The sequence below is a fragment of the Ochotona princeps genome, chromosome 27 (genome assembly GCF_030435755.1).
Source record: "Ochotona princeps isolate mOchPri1 chromosome 27, mOchPri1.hap1, whole genome shotgun sequence".
In the NCBI taxonomy this organism is placed as follows: Eukaryota; Metazoa; Chordata; class Mammalia; order Lagomorpha; family Ochotonidae; genus Ochotona; species Ochotona princeps.
Window position 1 is genome coordinate 6,056,634 of NC_080858.1, and position 20,526 is coordinate 6,077,159.

Here is a 20,526-nt window from a genome sequence, read left to right on the forward strand (position 1 = left end):
TTGCAGCGGGTATAAGCTCCCTCCTTCCTCCCATGCAGCTGGTGAAGTCCTGGAGGCTGATTTAATCCCTCCAGCTGGCACAGGAGGTGGTGCATGGAAAATGCTTAGTAACTGAAAGAAAACACAGAGTTACCAAACGCGGAGATGTCGCTAGCGTCTCAGTGCATCGGGTAGGAGGAGGCGATGTCCAAAAAACAGTCACCAAAGTGTCTTGATATTTGCTGTCTTACCCATTGTCCCAAGTCCCCAGCCCAGCAGGGGTGTGCAGTAACGTTCCATGTATGCTCAGACATTTGGCGAGGCAAGGGGGTATGTAGGTGTTAAAACTAGAATATTGACACCTTCTCTGGGCTTCTGCTCCAGGAGGCACCGCATTCTTCAGATTTGGCACATCCATCTGGCATCTTGTGCTGTTGCTGCTGCTGCTGCTTCCAACTTGGCTGCGCTATGTGAAGCAGTCAGTGGATTAGTTAAGTTCACCCGGCTTGGGATCGCCTCGTTCCCATTTGCTGCAGCCAGTGGCAGCTTGCGAGTCTTGTCCTTGGCCAGGTCAGTTGGGGTGAGGTGAATGTCTCCTCAGTCCTGGAGGCTTGACGTTGTCCCAGGACTCTGTTGGGGGTGAACTTGGCTCTGTGTTTAAGCTTCAGGAGACCTTGCAGGTGGTACTGAGCTAGGAGTGCTGGAGGAGCCACTGGTGTGTCCTGAGCAGATTGGGGCTTCCTGTGCGACCTGTACACCTTTGCTGCTTTATAGGCTGTGGTCCGAGTGAGGCCTCAAACCCCACTCATGAGACACGCAGTCTGCCTGGTGTCCCTTGGCTCCTTACACATGCATGAATCAATGAGCTGTGTACCACACAGGCAAAGGAGGTAAGAGCTGCCAGGCCCATGTGGCTTCAGCAGTCCTTAGGCCCTGTGTGGGTTTGCCTGATGTAGACCGGGCTAGAATTGTCCTCAGTATGTGACTTGCTGTCAGCACATACACTTGCATATAGCTGGATTAATTTCCGTTTAGATTTTAAGCTAATGCATATTCTAAATTACTTAATCAAGTTGAGTGAAGACAGGATGCATGTAAACTTTCAAAGGACAAAAATGATGTACTTGATCGTTCAAGAAAAGCCTGTGTCCAGGCTGACACACCCCTTTCCTCTGCAAGGAGCGGGGGAAAGAAGAGTCCATTGATTAGGCAGGGCTGTGTGCCTGTCATCTCTGCATTGTGTGGGGCCGGGCATAGCACTTGTCCTCTGCGTGTGGCAAAGCAACATCTCAACAAGAAGTCTCTGGCTGTCCCCTGTGATCACACCTTGTGTTCCTCTGAGGCTTGTGGGGTGGTGCAGCTCCTGGATAGTTCACTGGTCCTTGGGGACTGCTGAGGTTTGCTGTCCAATTCTATGAGCTGCCCATCATCGCCCAGTTCTAGGAGACACTAACTTTGAAGCCTCTTTCTAAACTTTACCCCAATTTCCTTTTATCTGTTTCTGGGGCTTTAAAAAATTCTAGGCAAAGATCTTAGCAAGATGATACAAGCGTTTATGAAGAGTCCCTTGTCTCTCGCCCTGGCTCCCTTTCAGTCTTCTGAAGGCACGGTGCTTGGAAACCCTTTAAAATATTAACAAGAGGAGAGACTGACTGCTTAGCCTTGCTTCAGATGCATCCATTGGTCACAGTTTGGCACATTTGATCGTTCTTTCTCCCTCCACATGTTATATGAACTGATCTGTTTTCTGAGAATTTGAGAGTAGTTTACCTAATTTGTGTTCTTTCACACAATAATAATTTAGTTGTTTGTATTGTAAGACAGTATTCACTGTAATTTTTCTCTAAGTTCCTATACATAGGGATAGTTACCTATCTTCACTCTTTTTCTACAATTTATAGATCTTAATATTTTAGCATATATTATATAATATATTAGTACTATATAATGCATGAAACAAAAATATAACTTTTGCATGTGTGCAGCATATTAACTTATAGTCTTTAATATGTCTTATAATAAATTGTAGTGAGTTGTAATATTAGGAATCTGATTTAATACAAGTAAGAATGAAAACTTACCAATGTAAAATTGTAAAATATTACTAATGTAAATTTTTGGTATTGTAAATAATCTGTTGTATATCTTTATGTGTTTTTTGTAGATACTTCTTATCTGGACTTGTCATTTTTATTCTGATTATGTAGCCGAATCTGAATCCCCTGCTAGAATGCTTTAAAAGTGATGCATGCTTTTCAGCGATGAGATTTTCATTTTAATTCCTCAGAGTATAGTCCATTTTCCTCATAGTGTAATTATTCCTGTATGTTTCTCTAATGATGAAGTAACTTCCGAAGGCAGCGTTTAAAGCCATGCACACACTTTTTTAAAAAAGATTTATTTATTTTTTTATTAGAAAGGCAGATATACAGAGAGGAGGAGAGACAGAGGAAGATCTTCCGTCCAATGATTCACTCCCCAAGTGAGCCGCAACGGGCCAATGCGTGCCGATCCGAAGCCGGGAACCAGGAACCTCTTCCGGGTCTCCCACACGGGTGCAGGGTCCCAAAGCATTGGGCCGTCTTCGCCTGCTTTCCCAGGACACAAGCAGGGAGCTGGATGGGAAGTGGAGCTGCCGGGATTAGAATCGGTGCCCACATGGGATCCCGGGGCTTTCAAGGCGAGGACTTTAGCCACTAGGCCACGCCGCCGGGCCCCATGTACACACTTTTGCCTCAAAACCCTCTTGTGCAATATCTTTGGCTTCCATTATAATTTTTAATATTTGCCAATTGATCTGATCTTCTAGAAGCCTGGTGATTTTCAGCGCCCCCCTATTCACTCCATCTACTTATGTAATCCTCAGATAGCCTCAACATGTGTGAGTGAGGTCAGAAGACACCAGAACTCCATCGGGGCTCCCCGTGGAGGCAGTCGGGTATCATCCTCAGCTGCCTCTGGGGTGGACCCTGCAGGGAGTTGCACTGGGAAGTGGAACTGGGACTCAGTGCTGTTGTGAGCACTAACATGACATGCGGGTGACCCAAGTGTGCCAAATGCCTGCCCCTGTTCAGCTGCCTCTTTTGTGAAGGGAGGTTTTTCCTTTCTCTCCCTGTTCACTCATACGATTGGGCAGGACTGGACTCAGGGCACTATCCAACCATCTTGTCATTCCTCATTACTTACAGGGCGAACTCATGGATTTCTGGTTTTTCCCACCGAATAGATTAGGATAATCTATGATGTTTATTTATCGGGATATTCAGATTGTTTTAGTTTTGGTCCGGGGGAGGTGCTTGACATTGACTTCTGACTTTTCCACTGTTACTTTCTAAGCACCTTCTTTCTTGCTGGTGTGATAACAGAACGTAGCCTCCTCTTGGATCTTCCCAGCTGAGTCCTGCAATTTTTTTTAATATTTTATTTTATTTTATTATATTTTTGACAATCTTTACATAGTTAATTAGGGTAAGAAGGCACAAGGGCTATAGGGAAGTGGGTAAGACTATTTCCATATTGTTTCCTTCATATATCTGAGGTAAAAGAAATATTGAGGGAGAAACCCCACCCAGTTCTCCCACCCACCCCAGATCCCGGATGTGGGGCATGCTCTGAGATACTTGTTCAAGTGGTTTTGATAGTTCACCAGTTATGAATCTCTGCCAGTCTTGCCACTCCAGGCACAATGAGGTGGTTGAAGAATCCACTGATTGACATAGTCCATCATAGAGTCTCCATTTGACTTGTATGTACTAGCAAGTTCAGGGGCCACCACAGTCCATCACCCCGATCAGCTGGTGGTTGCAATTGCTGGGTTGGTTCTGTGTTCAGCCCCGACTTCCCCTGGAACCACTTCCCATCCAGCTCCCTGCTTGTGGCCTGGGAAAGCAGTCGAGAATGGCCCAAAGCTTTGGGACCCTGCACCTGCATGGGAGACCTGGAGGAAATTCCTGGATCCTGGCTTTGGATCGACTCAGCTCCGGCCATTGTGGTCACTTGGGGAGTGAATCAATGAACGGAAGATGTTCCTCTCTGTGTCTCCTCCTCTCTGTATATCTGCCTTTCTGATAAAAATACATCTTTAAAAAAAAGTATGAGCGTCTTCATCTCTCTCTTCCTTTTCTCTTCCTCTTGTAAAACTATTGGTAAGTATATTTGATGATCACAGGTGGTTAATTGTATATCCATATGTGAGGAACCATGTTTTTTTTTATCATTCGTGTACCAAATCACAAACACATTGCTGTGATGATTTTGTGAAAATGGTTTTCTGAGGCTTTTCCTTTTTGTTCATAAACTCCCCAGGTGGCTGGAATTGTGGGCAGAGCGGACGTGTTGGCGTGCCTGCTGTTCCTGCTGGCCTTTCTGTCCTACAATAGGTACGTGAACCAAGGAGACCTTCCCTGTGATTCCAGGTATGCCAGGCACCTGCGTTGGCACCTGCGCTGAGTGAGGAGGGGGCTGGGGACCAGGGATGGGAGCTCTTCTCTGCCCCAGAGCTGAACGCTTCTCTCTTCAGGCCGCACGCTTGCCCTGGGTAACAACCCCAGCTCTTATTCCTGGAATCTGAGCATTAAATTTGAAATCATAGTTCTGAACCAAAATATCCTGGATGCAATTCTTTCTTGCAATTGTTCAGAGTTTGTCTGATATCTCCTTTTCATTTTGGCCTTGTATTATTCGTCTTCTATGTTATCCTCACCAAAGTAGCTGAGGGCTTAAAATAACAAGGCTGAGTAGAAAGCAATATTTCTTCACTCTGTCCAGTTCGTTCTTCCATCCCATTATGAAAGTCCTTGCCTCTGGGAAACTGAAAAGCAGCGAGATAATTCCCCATGATGTGTAATGCTCCTTGGTCCCCAGAAATCAAATACTCATGCACATAGGGGAGGGGACAGGTTATAAGGAGGGGGTGAGTGGGGTAGAGGGCTCAGAGCATGGCGCGGAGCAAGCAGCTGCATCCTCTGCTTGGTGGAGAGATGCCCGGTTAAAAGGGGTTGTAAACTTTGACCTCCAGATCCCTCTGTGGCCCTGACTGAGCACCCCTCTTCTGAAGCAGCCACACTGCGGGAGGGCTGACCTCTCTCCAGGAGACATCTGGTGCTGGGGGCACACCTGTGGTTGTTGCAGCTGCAAAGGTACAGCTGGCCTCCAGTGGGAGGAGACCAAGGATGTTGCCTGTGAACTCCCCAGGAGCAGGAGGCAGCACCTGCAGCAAAGGATGGCCAGGCAGCTTTCTGAGACCGATGAACCCTGGCAGGAACCGTGGTAGACCTTGGATCAAGGAGGAAATGAATGAACTTTTAAGGTTTGTAAGTTTGCCTTAGTGGGCAGAGGTGTTTCTTTCTGAGGCACCAGTCTTCTGGTCCTGGCTGCGTGGTGTTCTCTTATATTTTTCACTGTATGAAGCAGTGTTGTGAAATCTGAAACCCGAAGCCCAGACCTCGTAATTGTGTTCTGCTTTATTCTGCTGTTACAACAGATTGAGTCCAATTGCAGCTGAAGTGATCCACTCGGGCTTTTTCTGTATCGTTGATGTAGTTGGGAGTGTGATGAGATCTGCAGCATGCTTGTGTCTTTGACAGTGAGCTGTGTTTGAATGGGCTTGCTGTTCATAGTATTCTCACTTTGAGAAATGTCAGCTGTGGTTAGACATCCATGCCCTGTTCCACGGTTCTTACATGGGATATCAGATCTGGCTGCTGCCTACAGCTTCCTGCTAATGTGCACCCTGGGAGGCAGAAGGTGCAGGCTCAAGCCATTGAATCCTTCTCCATCACATGGGAGATCCGGATTGACTCCTTGGGTCCTGACTTTGGCATGATCGTTTCAGGTAGTACTGGTTTTAGGACGTGAACTAGTGGATTGGTGCTCTTTAAGCTGTAGACTAACTTCATAAAGAAATATGCCTACTGTGAATTTTGCATATGGTTCTGTGCAGTTGTTTTAAGGCCTAACGATGGGGAGTAGACGTCACAGCTACAGAGATGTTGGCCTATGCTTCAAAGATGTAAGAGTCAGGGGGTGTGCGGCAGCTAAAGGTAGCAGGGCCACTGCCTGGCAGTGGGATCAGCTATGCTTTGTGAGGGGATGGAAGAGTCATAGCGCTGGACAGTGTTTGAAAATCTCTGGGCTGTCTATGGTACAAGCATCCCATAAGAGCAGTTGTTTGAATTTTGGCTGCTTAGTTTCTGATCCAGCTCCTGGATCAGATATGCCTGAGAAGGAAGCAGAAGGTGGTCAGAATGCTTCAGCTTCTGCCAAGTACAAGGGGGACGGGATGGAGTTCCAGGCTGCTCGCTTTGGCCTTGCTGAGCCCCAGCAATTTGAGCATTTGAAGAATGAACCAGTTGATGGAAGGTCTTGCTCCTCTGTCTCTCTTTCTGTTTCTCCATCTTCCTCTTTTTGTAATGCTTTCCATATAAACACACACACACACACACACACACTCCTTTTGGGCCTGGCACAGTAGCTCAGTGGCTAAAATCCTTGCATTGCATATGCTGAGATGTCATGTGTCCCAGCTGCTCTACTTTCTGTCTTGCTCCCTGTTTGTGGCCTGGGAAAGCAGTTGAGGATGGCCCAAAGTCTTGGTGTCCTGCACCCGCTGGGAGACCTGGAGGAAGCTCTTGGCTCCTGGCTTTGGATCAAATTAGCTCTGGCCATTGTGACCACTTGGGAGTGAACCAGTGGTTGGAGGATCTTTCTCTCTGTCTTTCCTTCTCTCTGTAAATCTGCCTTTCCAATAAAAGGAAATAAATATTTAAAAAACTCCTCTTGGACATTAAATTGAGAAAAACATAAGCTGTACCTAAACTAGAGCTTATTAAAAGAAGAGGTTAAAATAGCGATTTAATTACAGAGGGAAATGTGGATTCTGTTTTTAATGTCCACCGACTGCTTTGTTTTGTATACAGAGGCATGTAAAACATTGTCAAGTAAAGCGGTATTGAGGATGACACATGCAGGGTTTGTGGTAAGTCATGTAATCCTCCCTGTGTTGCCTAAATCCCATTTCTTGCACAGGGAGCTGAAGCGTTGAGAAGCAGGCTGTGTTGCCTCCTGTCACTTGGTGAACTGCAGAGCTGTGAATTGAACCCTGGTCACAGACCCTGGGGCTTATGCCTATAGTTTGGTAACCTGTACTGCCTCTTAGAGTATGTTGACTTAAATGTCTGTGCAAATCGCTAAGTATATCTGTATGGTAGCATCATCCATGCCTTTCGTGCATTGAGTTCTATTTTAGCCTAATCTTTACATCACATAGTATATAAATATACTAGTGAGTGAGAAATTAGTATGCTTTCATCTTAGCAATTTTATAAAGATTTTATTTATTTGAAAGGCAGTGTGGTAGAGACAGAGACCTTGCATCCACTAGTTCACTCCCCACGTGGCCATTATGCCTGGAGCGTTGCCAGGCTGGAGCCAGGAGCCAGGACCTCCATCTGGGCCTTCCCTTTGGGTGGCGGGAGCTGAATCACTTGGGCCATGATCTGCTGCCTTCTAAGCAGGAGATGGATTAGAAGCAGAGCAGCCAGAACTCAAACTAGTTGGTAGAATATGAAAGGCAAGCCTTGCAGGGAGAGGCTTATCCTGTGATGCCAGAAGGCCGTCCGTCTCAGCAGTTCTAAATCCTTGCCTGATGGCCAATCTTGAGGAAGTTTTTTCTCGCCTGCTGGATTCCTAGAAGTCCAGTGAAACTGGCACAAGGTCTTTGGTTTAGAAGGTGACTTCACATTTTGTCGCCCAGGAGTCTGGATCCGTGCTGTGCTGGTGGACGTTTCGCTCCCACGGCCTCGCCCTTCTTCCTCGTGCTCAGCCTGTTCCTGGGGACCTGCGCCATGCTGGTGAAAGAGACTGGCCTCACAGTGTTTGGCGTGTGCTTGGTATATGACCTATTCTCCAGCTCCCACAAGCAGGAGAAGCCGTAAGTCATTGTCTGTCAAGCAGCCTGTGGGCAGAAAAACCATTCAAATAATTATTTCCAAATTCCCTTGCAAGGAAGAGCAGTATACGACCTGGTTAAGTGTCATCTCATGTTAGCCTGTTGTACAGTGTATTCAGGCTCGTGTGTTCTGTATGTTGAGACTCTACTACGCTTACGAAAACCAGTGAGGACAAGAACATTTTTGGTTAACTTGATTTGGAAATGAAACATATTCCTGTGTGGGGTGCATGTTTGGTTGATTTATTTTGGCCGTATGCCCCCGAGAAAAACCTGGCCGTGGTGGTTGGTGCCAGAGAGCACCGCCCTGGAGGAGGGACCTATGTTCCTTGCTCTGTGGATGGCATTCTTCCCGAGTGTTCAGAGGCACCTGCTACAGCTCCACAAAAAGCCAGTTGACACCATGGGAGGTAGCCTGTAAGAAGGAAAAAGATGTAAGGAATCAAATAAAAACGCAAGATTAAAAAAAAAAAAAAAAAAAAACTCTTCACAGAACACAATAGGGGAAGAAATCGGCCATTTTTTAAAAGTTCAAAAGACCCTTGTAATTACTGAAAAGCAGAGCCTGCGTGCAAGGAGTGAGGTTTCTTTTGTTTGACATCACTTTGAGGAGGAGACATTTCTTGGTGAAAGGTCACCAACTCCTAGAAGTTAACTTTGCTTTTCTTCCTGCTGTATAAATGGCAGGATAGAATTTCTAACACCTAGAAGATAGCATTGCCTGGCACTGTTTCATGGCACTACTTACTGACCTGTGTGCCAGTGAGCACCGGCTGCTGCTGTTTCACAGATTTCTATGCTTACCTCAGTGGAATCATTTTCTTCTTTTTCCATTGAACATCGGGCTTTTGACATACATTCATGTGATCCTAAGGAGCTATGTTTCGTTGGTTCTAACTGTGGTATGCTATAGAATTACCACAGTTTTTATACATTCTCCTGGGTTTAAAAGTTAAGTCATTTCCACATGCTTTATTTCCCCAACTGTGGTACAGTGAATTTTTGTGTGTGTGAGGTTTGTGTTGGACACCCAGGAAGATGGAGCTGCCGCAACAGAGGAGAGACGGGTGTGGGCTCCACACATCCCGAGGCCTTGCAGCTTAGAGGGCTGTGCCAGTGAGTGAAAATCAATTTCTTGGTCATCTTTTCTTGCCACCACTTGGTGATTTTTGCCCTTGTTGTTACAGTGTTTCACAGGATCATTTTATGTTAGGAAATCCTGAATTCTGCTGGAACTAGACACTGTGCGAGAAGTGTGTCTGGAGATTAGATTTGAAAAGTATGTGTGTGTGTGTGTGTGTGTGTGTGTGTGTGTGTGTGTGAAGTATAACAAGTGTGTGTCCCTTGTTTTTCATAGTCATGATCAATGTAATTTGTAAAATGTAACTAAATGAAATTCAATTTTAAGTTAAAACTCCAGAGATGTCTGCCAGAAGTGAAAGGACTGAAGCCTTGGGAATGCTTGCTTCTTGGGGATGGGGCTTGGAGATGGAGCCAGTTACTACTGCAAGCCTTGTCACTCTTTTCATTCTGTGCCTTGTAGGAGCAATGGGATCATCCCGTCCCGCAGCCTCCTGCATCCTGGGAGCACCCGGGCAGCCCACCCCCACCGGGAGAATGGGAAGCAGCCCCAGCTCCCTCCTAAAGGCGCCTGGGGTGGCTGCCACTCCCCGCTCCCACCAGAACCCCAGAGCAGTGGATTCCCTGGGTCACCACAAGCCGTGTGGTCCCTGATGAGGTACTGAGCTTTGTGTGTCTTCCATGACTGGTGTCGCCAGGTGTGGCCTGAGAGGGCTGGAGAGGCGAGGCACTGGGTCCCATCCTGCCCGTGTCCCTCTCTCTATTTCTGCCTCGTCCCTTCCTTTGTCTGAGATGAGAGCTAGAAGAAGCATGTTGAAGCCTGGTGTCTGTGGTTGTTGGGGAGCAGGGCAGTGCAGGGTGGGTGTATGGGTGCCCTGTGTTTTTGGTGGTGTGATGGAGGCATGGGTGTGCTTGGCTATTGCCTGTTCTTCTGGTTGTTGGTGTTTACTGTGGCATCCTGGAGGAACTCCAGGGCACTGCTGTAGTTTTGAGAATTCAGGAAAGACTTCAGACTTTGGGACTTGACTTCTTTTAAAAAAAACATTTTGACCTATCTGTGAATAATAAGGTGGATTTGTCAGCGCAGGTGCAGTGACTGCCTGTCAGAATAGCTCAGGCTATGACCTGGCATAGTTAGACACGTATAATCTCTTTGAGCAGTTGATTAATGCCTCAGCCAGGTCCAGACCTGGGGTACTTTGAGGCAGTCCAAAGGGGCCTTCTATGGGGAAACCACAGGGCAGAGCAAAAGCACACCTGATTGGTGGGAGCAGAGCTGTAATATTATTTGGGTCATTCCAGGGAAAAATCTCTCACCAGACTTCAGGTGGTGGTTTTTGATTGATTGCCAAAAGTTTCCTTTTACGTTATGATTTGCTTACGTTGGAACTCGGGGTGGTAGAGCCAGCTGCCCCTGATGGTTTCTTGATTATTTTGCAGTATCAGCCCTGTACACTTCGCATTGCCGTGCTGTTCTTCCTTGAGGATCTAGAAACTCCCCCCTTTAGTGGATCATGGTTTTGTGTCTTCCCCTCTTTGCCTGCCTCTTGAGTCTTGCCTCATTTGTTCATTAGTATCTGTGGAGTGTCTGACGTGTGCCACATGTGTCTTGGTGGAGGATGAGACCCTGTCCCCTGTGTGTTCCTCTGGAGAGAGGACAGCCAAGAGGGAGCCCTCAGGAGGTGAACGCTGTGTGTGCTAGGAAGAGAGTGGGCAGGATGTGAGAGGGTGTGGTGGCGTCCAAGGGAATCAGACTGGGTGGCCCCAGTGACTTCTTGGTGAGGTCTGATCTTCATCTTGCATAAATATATGTATTTGTGTGTATTCGTAAACATGTACATACTCGTAAGGTTACTTGGGGAGATTTGTGGAAAAGAAATTCAATGATCAGTGGATGTTGATGCCAGCTGTTTTCACAGTATACGTTTTCCGTGAACTTTTGAAGTCCGTTTTTGTAGTCATTCTTCACATCTGTCCTTGAGGGATTTCGTATTTCACCACAAAAGGTTTTGTAAATCCATGGTCATTTCTTTTCTTTGCTAACCTGCAGCGCTTTTAAGGCTTATTTATTCATCCACCTTGGGTGAGGTGAAATTCCAGGGTGACTTATTTGCGTTTCCCTGACGGCTGGTGAGCCCAAGCGTCACTGATGTTTCAGCAATATTTACTGAGCACCTGTCATTCACCTGATGCTATTTTTGGTGCTGGGAATGTGACAGCTCTGTTCTCCTGCAGTTAGCATGATAATGATATTTTTGCTTAAAATGAGCTCATTTTAAAAATTACCTGTGTAGGTAAAGTAACAGATGTTCACACCAATGGATTTTTAAGTTTTTTGGTTTTAGTTTAAAATTTAATGATTTCTAGCCTTATGTCACTGTCAGCACCCATGTAGACAAAGAGCTGTACATTGAATTATACAAACTATACATAGTTTTTATATATTGTCTTATCTCTACAGATGGGAGATGCTACTTGTTTGGTGAGTCTGGCTTATTTCATTTAGCAGAAGGATCTCCAGGCCTCTGCTTTTTCATGATTGAGTAGTATTCCATCACATGTATGTATACAGGCCATCTTTTCTTTATCCAGTCATCCATTGATGGGCATGAAGATTGAGTCCAGGTCTCTCCCCTTCTGAGTTGAGCTGATATAAACATGGACATGTTGGAATTTGTACTGATTTCCTTTCGTTTGGCTATGTTTCCACAAGTGGGATAACTGGGTCGTAGAGTGGGTCTAGTTTTACTTTACTGAGGAGTTGCCATCCTCTTTTTCTTAATGACTGCATGAGTATGTATCCATGACAACAGTGTATCAGGGTGCCTTTTTCTCCACAACCTTGTGTGCATTTACTATTGTTTGATTTTTTAAAATTAGGATATTTTTACTTAAATCATTCTCATTTTTTTTTCCTATGTGGTGAGAGAGTAGTTAGATTTTCACTTCAGTGAATCTTGTAAGATTCTTCTGTAAATGCCTCGCAGAGGAACACGCACAACAGGAGGTAAGGACAGGTTTATCCCTAGAGAAGGGTTTGGCACTGAAATGAAATTGTAATCAAAGTTAGGGACTTAGGAGGCAAACAGTATTGTGGCCTTCACTGATAGAAGGGGTCACTGATAAATTGTTTTACTGAAGAAGGGGCCACTGATCCTTTCAGAGCCATTTGGACTCTACAGTTTCACTAGACCTGAAATTGTATTCTTTGTCCCCCAAATAAGAAATGTTATGCAAATTAAAGTACAGAGGCAAGGGTTTGAGCTTGCCTCTCACACATCTGCTCCTCTGAGGGAGGGTGCATGGCTGTCAGCCTCAGCATCACCCTGGAGAGAAACTCCTTGAGCCAATGAAGTGAATTTGCAGGCGGTGTTCGCATCCTGTGCTGCCGGAAGATGCTCACCCTTCCTGCTGCTTCCAGTACTGCCCGTTGACCGACCTCCAAGGACCTGCCTTCAGTCTCATCCGGTGCAGCTTCCAGAGGTGGACTGGCTGGAACAGAAAGGTGGGACTAGCTAACAGGTCCACATGGAAAGTAGATCCAGTGGTTAAAAGAGGATTTTATGGGTCAGTATAATGAAGTGTACTTCACTAACGAACGCCCATTAGCACAGACCGTCTCATAGAAGCAGGTATCAACCAACATCTTATTTTTAAAATAAGATTTTAGAAGTTTTTTTTAATTGTCATAGCCACTGTGGTGGTTTTTTTTTTTTCACCTCTTTGCTTTCTTTAAAAGTGAAATAGGCAGCCAGGTCCAATGGCTCAATGGCTAAGTCCTCACCATGTGCTGGCATACCATGTAGATGCCAGTTCATGTCCTGGCAGTTTCACTTCCAATCCAGCTCCATGATTATGGCTTGGAAGAGCAGTGGAGGATGGCCCAAATTGTTTATACACAAAGGAAAACACTTCTGGGGGTAATTCTTGCATATGGGGAAAAAAGTCATGTTAAAGGAGTTAAACCAAGCCACCAAAGAACATTAGACACAAACCAATGTTTTCCAAGTAAACACAATTCATAATCAGGAAACCATGCAACATGAAGCAACACCTTTCCAGCAAACTCCTTATCTGTAGGAAGACGATGGCCATGGCAGTCCCCACCTCCCTTATTCAGGACCTTCCAGCCCACCAGGGATGCCTGCAGTGCAGGTACTCCACGAGGGTGCAGGGGCTTGGCAAAGCTGAACCCAAGTTAGTTGTATGAAGAACTATTAGAGGAGTGGGCAGCCAGCCTGGTGGTTAAGACAGTGGTTGTAACCACTGAGGGAGTCCCTATGTTCCATTCCTGGCTCCGGTTCCTGACAACAGCTTCTTGCCAGTGCAGATCCCAAATGGCAGGGATAATGGCTCCAGTGGTTGTTTGCATCCTCTGGAGTGGAACTGGATGGACTTCCTAAACCCCAACTGGTGGGCGCCGTCAAGCCCTGGCCATTTCAGGCGTTGGAAATAGACCAGCAGATGGGAGTGTGTTTTCACTCTAACATAAATACATGCATATACATGCGCGCACACACACACACACACACACACACACACACACACACACACACATAGATAAATAGGAAGAAATCCCAGGTCATACAAAGACTAGAAGAGAGTATCAGTAATAGAAGCTTCTTGCCAGCAGCCCGATGAAACTCTTAGCTTCTGGTTTCAACATGGCCTCATCTTCATGTTGTGGGCCTTTCAGAACTGAACCAGGGAGTGAATGAAAGATTTGCCTGTCTTCCTCTCCTCCCCACACGTGTGTGTGTTTCTGTCATTCTATCTTTTTAAGTAAAATAAAATTGCTAAAAATAATAAGACATGGGACTAGAGCTGTGGCATAATGCCATAAGCCACAACCTGCCATGCTCACATGCCATCTGGGTGCTGGTTTGAGTCCTAGCTGCCTCATTTCTGATCAGGCTCCTTGCTAATGAACCTTGGGAAAGCAGTGGAGGATTGCCCAGGTCCTTGGATCCCTCCATTATCCCTCCATGAGAGACATGGAAGAAGCTCTTGGCTCCTAGCTTCAGACTGGCCCAGTCCTAGCCGTTTTGCAGCCATGTGGGGAGTGAGCCAGTGGATGAGAGATCTCTCTCCAGTCTTTCCTTCTGTCTAAAACTTTTTCAAGGAAAAATTATTTTTCAAAAATATGTAAGAAAAATTTTTCAAAAATAATAAGGCAAAGTATCTTGATAACTAGTAATATAAATCATACTGGTTGCTTTGGTCAGTGCAGACTGGAAATTAGGCTTCCTGAACCCCAAACTAGACTGGGTACAATCATTGAAAAACTGCCTCTGAAGACAGAAGCATTTGTAGCAGGGAGCGAGAGAGTCTAGGGCAAAAAATGTAGCCTGTCTCACCTTTCTTTTTTTATTTTGAAGATTTATTTATTTTTATTGGAAAGACAGGTCAGATTTACAAAGAGAAGGCAAGAGAAAGATCTTCCATCAGCTGGTTCAGCTGAAACTGAGCCAATCTGAAGCCAGAAGCCAGGAGCTTCTTGGACGCCTCCCAGGTAGGTGTAGGGTCCCAAGGCCCTGAGCTATCCCCTATGCTCTCCTAGGCTACAAGCAGGGAGCTGAATGGAAAGTGGAGCAGCCTGGACAAAAACCAGTATTCACATGGGATCCTGGTGTGTGCAAGGTGAGGATTTAGCTACTGAACTATTGTGCCAGGCCCTTTTAGTTAGTTTTTTTTTTTTAAACCAATTCATTGTGATTTGTAGGTAAAATTCTAAGAACATAATGATATGCCCTTTCTCCCTCCTTCCTGTCTTTTTTTCATCTCTATTTCTCTCTCTTTTTGTTAGTTTTGGGCTAATGTATTTTAAATTCTCCTTATGGTCAAAAGCAAAATTTCACCGATTAGGAAGTTTAACAGGTCAAAAGCAAAAAGACCAGAGATTAGTGGGTACACAGACAATAGTAATTGAGTGAGAAAGTGACTTTCACTCATATACAGTACGTTTTAAAATAATCACAGATCATTAAAACCATAGGGATATAACATTGAGCGTTTTTAAAAAATCATGAAGGAATTTGTCCAGTCATAGAAAAAAAGAAGTATAGAAATATGATGATTTCAAAACTGTTGCCTTTCACAAGTCAGCATCGTGATTGCGAATTTAGTCGTGATTGATGCAATAGGTACTGCCGACGTATTTACCCAGGGCTGGACACTGTGTTACATGTTTGATTTCCAGCTTTCCATTGGAGCTTCCCTGTGAGGGAGGTGTTGCATATAGCAATAAAGAACATGACTGGTGCCAGAGGGTCTGGGTTCTAGTTCTGCCCCCATTGCTGCCCCTCATACGTTGTTCATTGCTTAAATTCTCCAAGTCTGTCTCCACATCTGTACAAGTGGGTATCCTACTAGGTTCCATCCCGTAGAGTTATTGTGAAAAGCAAGTTCATATGGGGATACTACAAGAAAGAAGGTCATGGGAATGCACTTACAAATATAATTATTTTACTGCGAAAATTTTTGAAACCCTTGAAATACAGGAGGGTTTTCAAAAAGTTAAGAAAAAAAATGTATAATATAAAAGCCAACAGTGTGCAAGAGTGCAGATGTCTTTTTTTTTTTTTTGCATCATATTAAACTTACCTTTTAACTGTAGTTTTCCATGAGCTTTTGAAATCCCTTTGTTTGTGAAAAGAGCTTAAAATAGCTTTTAACTGTAACTTTTCAAAGCGCCAATGCTGGCATTTACCACTCTGCTCATGTTCATTTTATGCTCAAGCCAGTGTGGGAAAAGCGTGGAGAAATCTTTCCTTTTAGCAATACTCACTTCTTCGCTGTGTGTGTGAAGGAAGGTTGCTGTCCTGTCTCTGTCTGGCTTGTTCATGGCACTCCTCTTTCTTGATGAGCTTCTGGTGTTTTAGAGAGCAGTGGGGTTGGAAAGATAGACACCCTGAACTGCTGGTGGCAGGTGCGTCCAAGCATGAGTGGACAATGGTATTCCCGAGAGAACAAGGCCATTCTTGACCCATGAGTAACATCCTCCTGTGTGTGCTCTCCCAAAAAATGCCTGGCCAACAGCAGGGTTTCTCTAAGAAAGATATTTTGATATAGTTAGAATTTCTACTGAATAAACTGTAGCTTTATGAACAAATCAGTAGGTTGAATGTCAAATAATAAGAACTTAAAAATTTTTTAAAGACAGAGAACCTTATTACCCCCTATGAGAAGATGTGCTTCATGTTGTGGATTGGTGAGTTTTTAATACTGTTCATATTATTCAAACCATGAGTTTTATTACTTTATATATGAGCTGGAAATTCATATTGATTTTGAAATCACTCTGAGCGGAAGTCTCCATGAGGGCCTGGCATTAAAGATTTCCCTTAATGCTTTAGCCTGTGAGTATTGGTGAGCACATAAGAGGAGCCTGAGTAAAGATTTGCAGGGGTGGAGATGATTGATCTATCATAATTTGAGCACAATCAACAAGCCACTTGAGCCACCTGCAGCTGGGTGAAGGGAAGGGGTTTTGTTGGTGTCTAAAGGGCCAGGTACTTAAAGACTTGTTTTTCCAGCTGTTGAACGTTAGAGCCTGAAGTGTGTGTGTGTGTGTGTGTGCGTGCGTGCGCACGCTTTGCACTCGGTTCCTTTCAATGGATTTTCCCTGTGATTATGAAGGGAAGATGACTTGTATAGAGCATGATGCTTCATATTGCAATTAGGAAACAATAAGCTTTCATCTTAAAAAGTGGTTGGGCAGGCTTTGGGATGCAGCAGCTGATGGTGCCATGTGGGATGTCTCTGCCTCACATGGGACAGAAGCTCTGCTTCCCGTCCAGCTTTGTGCTGCTGTGCTCCCTGGAAGGCAGCAGGTGAAGGGTTGGTTACTTGGGTTCCTGTCACTCACGTGTGAGATCTGGCTGGAGTTCATGGCTGCTAACTTTGACCGGTCCCAGCCCTGATTGGCGAAGGCCTTTGAGGAGTGAGCTAGGAGATGAAAAATCTACCTGTGTCTCTTGATGTCACTCTGATCTTACATCTACTAAATTTTGAAAAGTTCAAAGCTGAAAAACCACCTCGTTGATTATAAAAGTATGTTTCAGGCTGTCATGCCAACCCAGGGTGAGCTTGACCCTTTGTCCTTGGTGCTCCGGGACTCCCCTGTTAGCTGCAAAGGACAGTGACCGTTTTCAGATGAATTGAGATTGCACACTCGGCTCCAGGTATTTGTGAACAGAAAATAAATGCAGGCGTGATTATGGCTGATGATGAAGAGAACAGAATGGCTCAGGGAGTCAAACTCATTATTGTCCTTTCAAACTGTTTATGAAAAACCCCGAATAGGACAAATCACTGATTCGTTTTTAATTTTTTTTTTTAAGAGAAGAACTATTTCCTGGGTTGTGCTGGCTGCGAGGAAATGAGAGGGAGTACAAGGTAGTTCAAGAAGCCTAGCTGGGTGGTGGGGAAAGGTTCTGCTTTTATTCTCATCTGCCGTGGCCCTTGGGTCAGTTGCTTTACTTCACTGGATCTTATCTGTAAGACAGGACAGGTAACAGGTGCCTCGCGTGGTTTGGCAGCATGTCTTCAAACTCTTAGGAAACTGTGTGCTGTCAACCTTCCTCTTCTGGTTTAGTCCCCATGTGGGCAGCTGGGGCTTGTGTGGAAGCTGGAGGTTGGTCTAAAACGAAATTCTGGAAGGAGAGGTTCTTTAAGGGACTACACGAATTGTGGAGGCAACATTGCTAGCGTGTGTGTGTGTGTCATTGTTTGCTTTTCCTTTGGTTTCTTGGCTGCCCGAGTCTTAGGCCAGATGTATTGATGGAAATGTCAATGTGAAACAGATGAAAACTTTTAAGGATTAAATGTGTTCTGCCTTCAGCCATTCTCGATGTAAAATTGTGTATTTGCTAACTGATTTCTGTTGACTCCTGAGAGGCAGTTTGCTGATTACTGCACATTTATTAAGCATTTATATATAAATGTCTTAGGTATCTCCGGCTTGCAAGGAGCAAACCTTTAGAAGAAGAACCTGCTTAAGAACGTTGGTGCATTTGTTAGAAGGATGAACTGGAATCTAGCAGAACTGAGGGGCATGTGTGAGCCTCATTTCTGGACACAGAGACTAGCAAGGAATAAACATTTGATTTTTGTTTCTTTGATGCTTCAGCATCTTTTTCGATGTGTTGCTAAAGTTTATGTTGTTTTTTCTTGCATGCAATTTTAAAGGCTGGTTTTACTTCATTTGGTGAGTATGGGACTGCCTCAATTCCAATTACATCCAGCCTTTCAGTTAATGTTTCTGCAGCAGCTGGACTGGCAGTCCTACCATGGTAATTCCTGAACTCAGTATAGAGACTGACCATCCAAGGATGGGTTAGCTGGCATTTTGATGGAGAAGTCATTCCAATGGATGTATTCCTGGTGCTCACCAGTGTCCTGGTAGAATTGTGTAATATGCAGTGGAGGTTACCTCACCAGCTGGGGAGATGTGGCTCTAGCTGGGTCTGAACAGATGAAATACTGAGCTGCACAAAGCAGGATGGTGTCTTTGCAGGAGGCGCAGCACAGGAGAAGGCTCGGAGGTGTGCACCTGCACACCTTTGTATGAATGCACGCACGTGTTTGTAGGCATCTCAGGACGTGGCTTGTGGGCAGTGAAGCTGGGAAGGAAGGCAGGTGTCCTGGGGTGGAGACGCCTCAGAGTGTTGCCATTGGGCTTTGACTGTCGTTGGCGAGAGCCAAGGCTACAGCTGCATTTGTATCGGAATTAGATTCCTGTGCTGGGAAGTGTGACTGCAGAGCCCAGATGGAATGTATTATTGAAGTGTGAAGATTGGAAAATGCAAACCGTTTGACAACATTTGTAATTTGAGGATGGCCAAATGGTAGTTTTGAGATATTTACTATAATTGAATCCTGCAAATTTGTGAAGGCTCCATGTTTTCTGTTTGTGATGGTTGTTTCTTCCATAAAAAGTCCCTTACTAGTGTTTGCAGTTTTATAATTTGGCAGAGTTTTCATGTTTAAGAAAAGTTAACAGGGACTTTGAAGGGCGTGTTGTTAGTTCACGATGGGAAGAAAGCCACTTGCCCACACCTGAATTTATACGTATCTTCTCAATTCATGATTATTTCCCAGAGCGGAAAATACTAAGAAGTTTCATAGGGCTGCTCATCCCATTGTATTGTTCACTCAATCTGCTAAGCTTAAAATTCTGAATTCCAGTTCCTGATTAAGATGATGTCTTACGTGTGTTGTGTCCAAGCAGCTGTTGTATTTTATGCTGGAGCAGATAATTGCTTTTCTACTTGGCAAAGAAATGAGCAGATGCAGAGTAAATATTCTTCTCTGGCTTGATCAATTGAATGCTCTGCAGACCAATATTAACTGTGCCTCCCTAAGTGGTGGAGCAGGTGTGGCTCCACATCAGATGCACCTGTTTGCTGCCAAGATAAATTCTGAGCGAGCCTGCACATCAGACTCCTCATTTTAGAGTGTAAATAACAAAATGTAATGTTCATGGAGAGGAAACAGTATGTTGACTTGAAGAATTTGAGTGATGAAGTTTCCTCTGAAAGCAGTTTTCGAGTTTTCCTCCCTGTATGTCTTTAATCACAATGAAAAAGTGGCATGCCTCATGCCAGGTGTATGGATCCTAAAGTCATTCAAAATGAGGTTTGGTCCTAGATTACTAGTTTAAGTGCCTTCAAAACTTGGATTAACTTAATCCCAAAGCTATCACACAAGAATGACTAATTATCGTTACTGTAAATGGCTTGACTTGTATAAAGAATGCAGGGCCAATACCACATGGACCCACAAGAAACACTAGCTGGCAGTTACAGCTGGGGAAGGAGTGGTTGAGCTGCCTGTGGAAACATTGGGGTCCCTGGTTTTCTATATGTCTCTAGAGTTTGTCATGATGATCTCTCCCATTGGGAGGAAAAGGGCAGCCAATAATTGATGTGGCTGTGCCTCCAATCACAGATCCCCAGGAAGCAGGTGTTCCCACCATTCAGGCATATATATGGGAAAGGCAAGTTAGGGAGCTTGTGTCCAACTGCAAAGCAGTCCTTGATCCACTCCTGAGGTTGCCCCATACTCTAAAGGTCAAGTTCTGAAGAGTCTGTTTTCTGGAAAGATGCTTGAGTGACTTCTAGAATGTTGTGAGGATCACAGAAGTACCCTAGGAGCACCAGCTTGTGGTCCTTTCCTCTGTGTATGAGCAGGTTGGTCCTATTTTCCAGGTTGGATGTTCTTAGCCTGGGGTAAGGTCAGACTTGGGATTCTTGGTTAAAGACACCCAGCTCAGTACCTTGCAGGCACACACATTCTTCACGTTCCTCTAGGATGCTGGTAGCATGTGTCACGTTTTGCCTCTAGGTAGTCCTTAAATGCTCTGGAAAGCATCTGTGAGCCAACTGTGTAAAAACATCCCTTAGGGGGGCCTGCCTACTCTGTGTGCTGCCTTATCTGTTGGGTGCGGTGCTTCTCAGCATGCAGTCTCAGCCTGTGTGACAGTGGTGAGCTGTGTGCTGTTATGTGTTGGAGGAGTG

The 20,526-nt window shown here is 44.9% G+C and overlaps 1 protein-coding gene across 1 annotated transcript in view; it reads left to right on the forward strand.

Moving 5' to 3' along the window:
• TMTC1 (transmembrane O-mannosyltransferase targeting cadherins 1) overlaps nt 1-20,526 on the forward strand; it is a 195,937-nt gene that overhangs the window by 21,889 nt on the left and 153,522 nt on the right. The window contains exons 3-5 of the mRNA XM_058655741.1: nt 4,285-4,358; nt 7,733-7,909; nt 9,471-9,665. Of these exons, the coding sequence (XP_058511724.1) occupies nt 4,285-4,358; nt 7,733-7,909; nt 9,471-9,665 (446 nt within the window). The remainder of the gene's footprint in view (nt 1-4,284; nt 4,359-7,732; nt 7,910-9,470; nt 9,666-20,526) is intronic.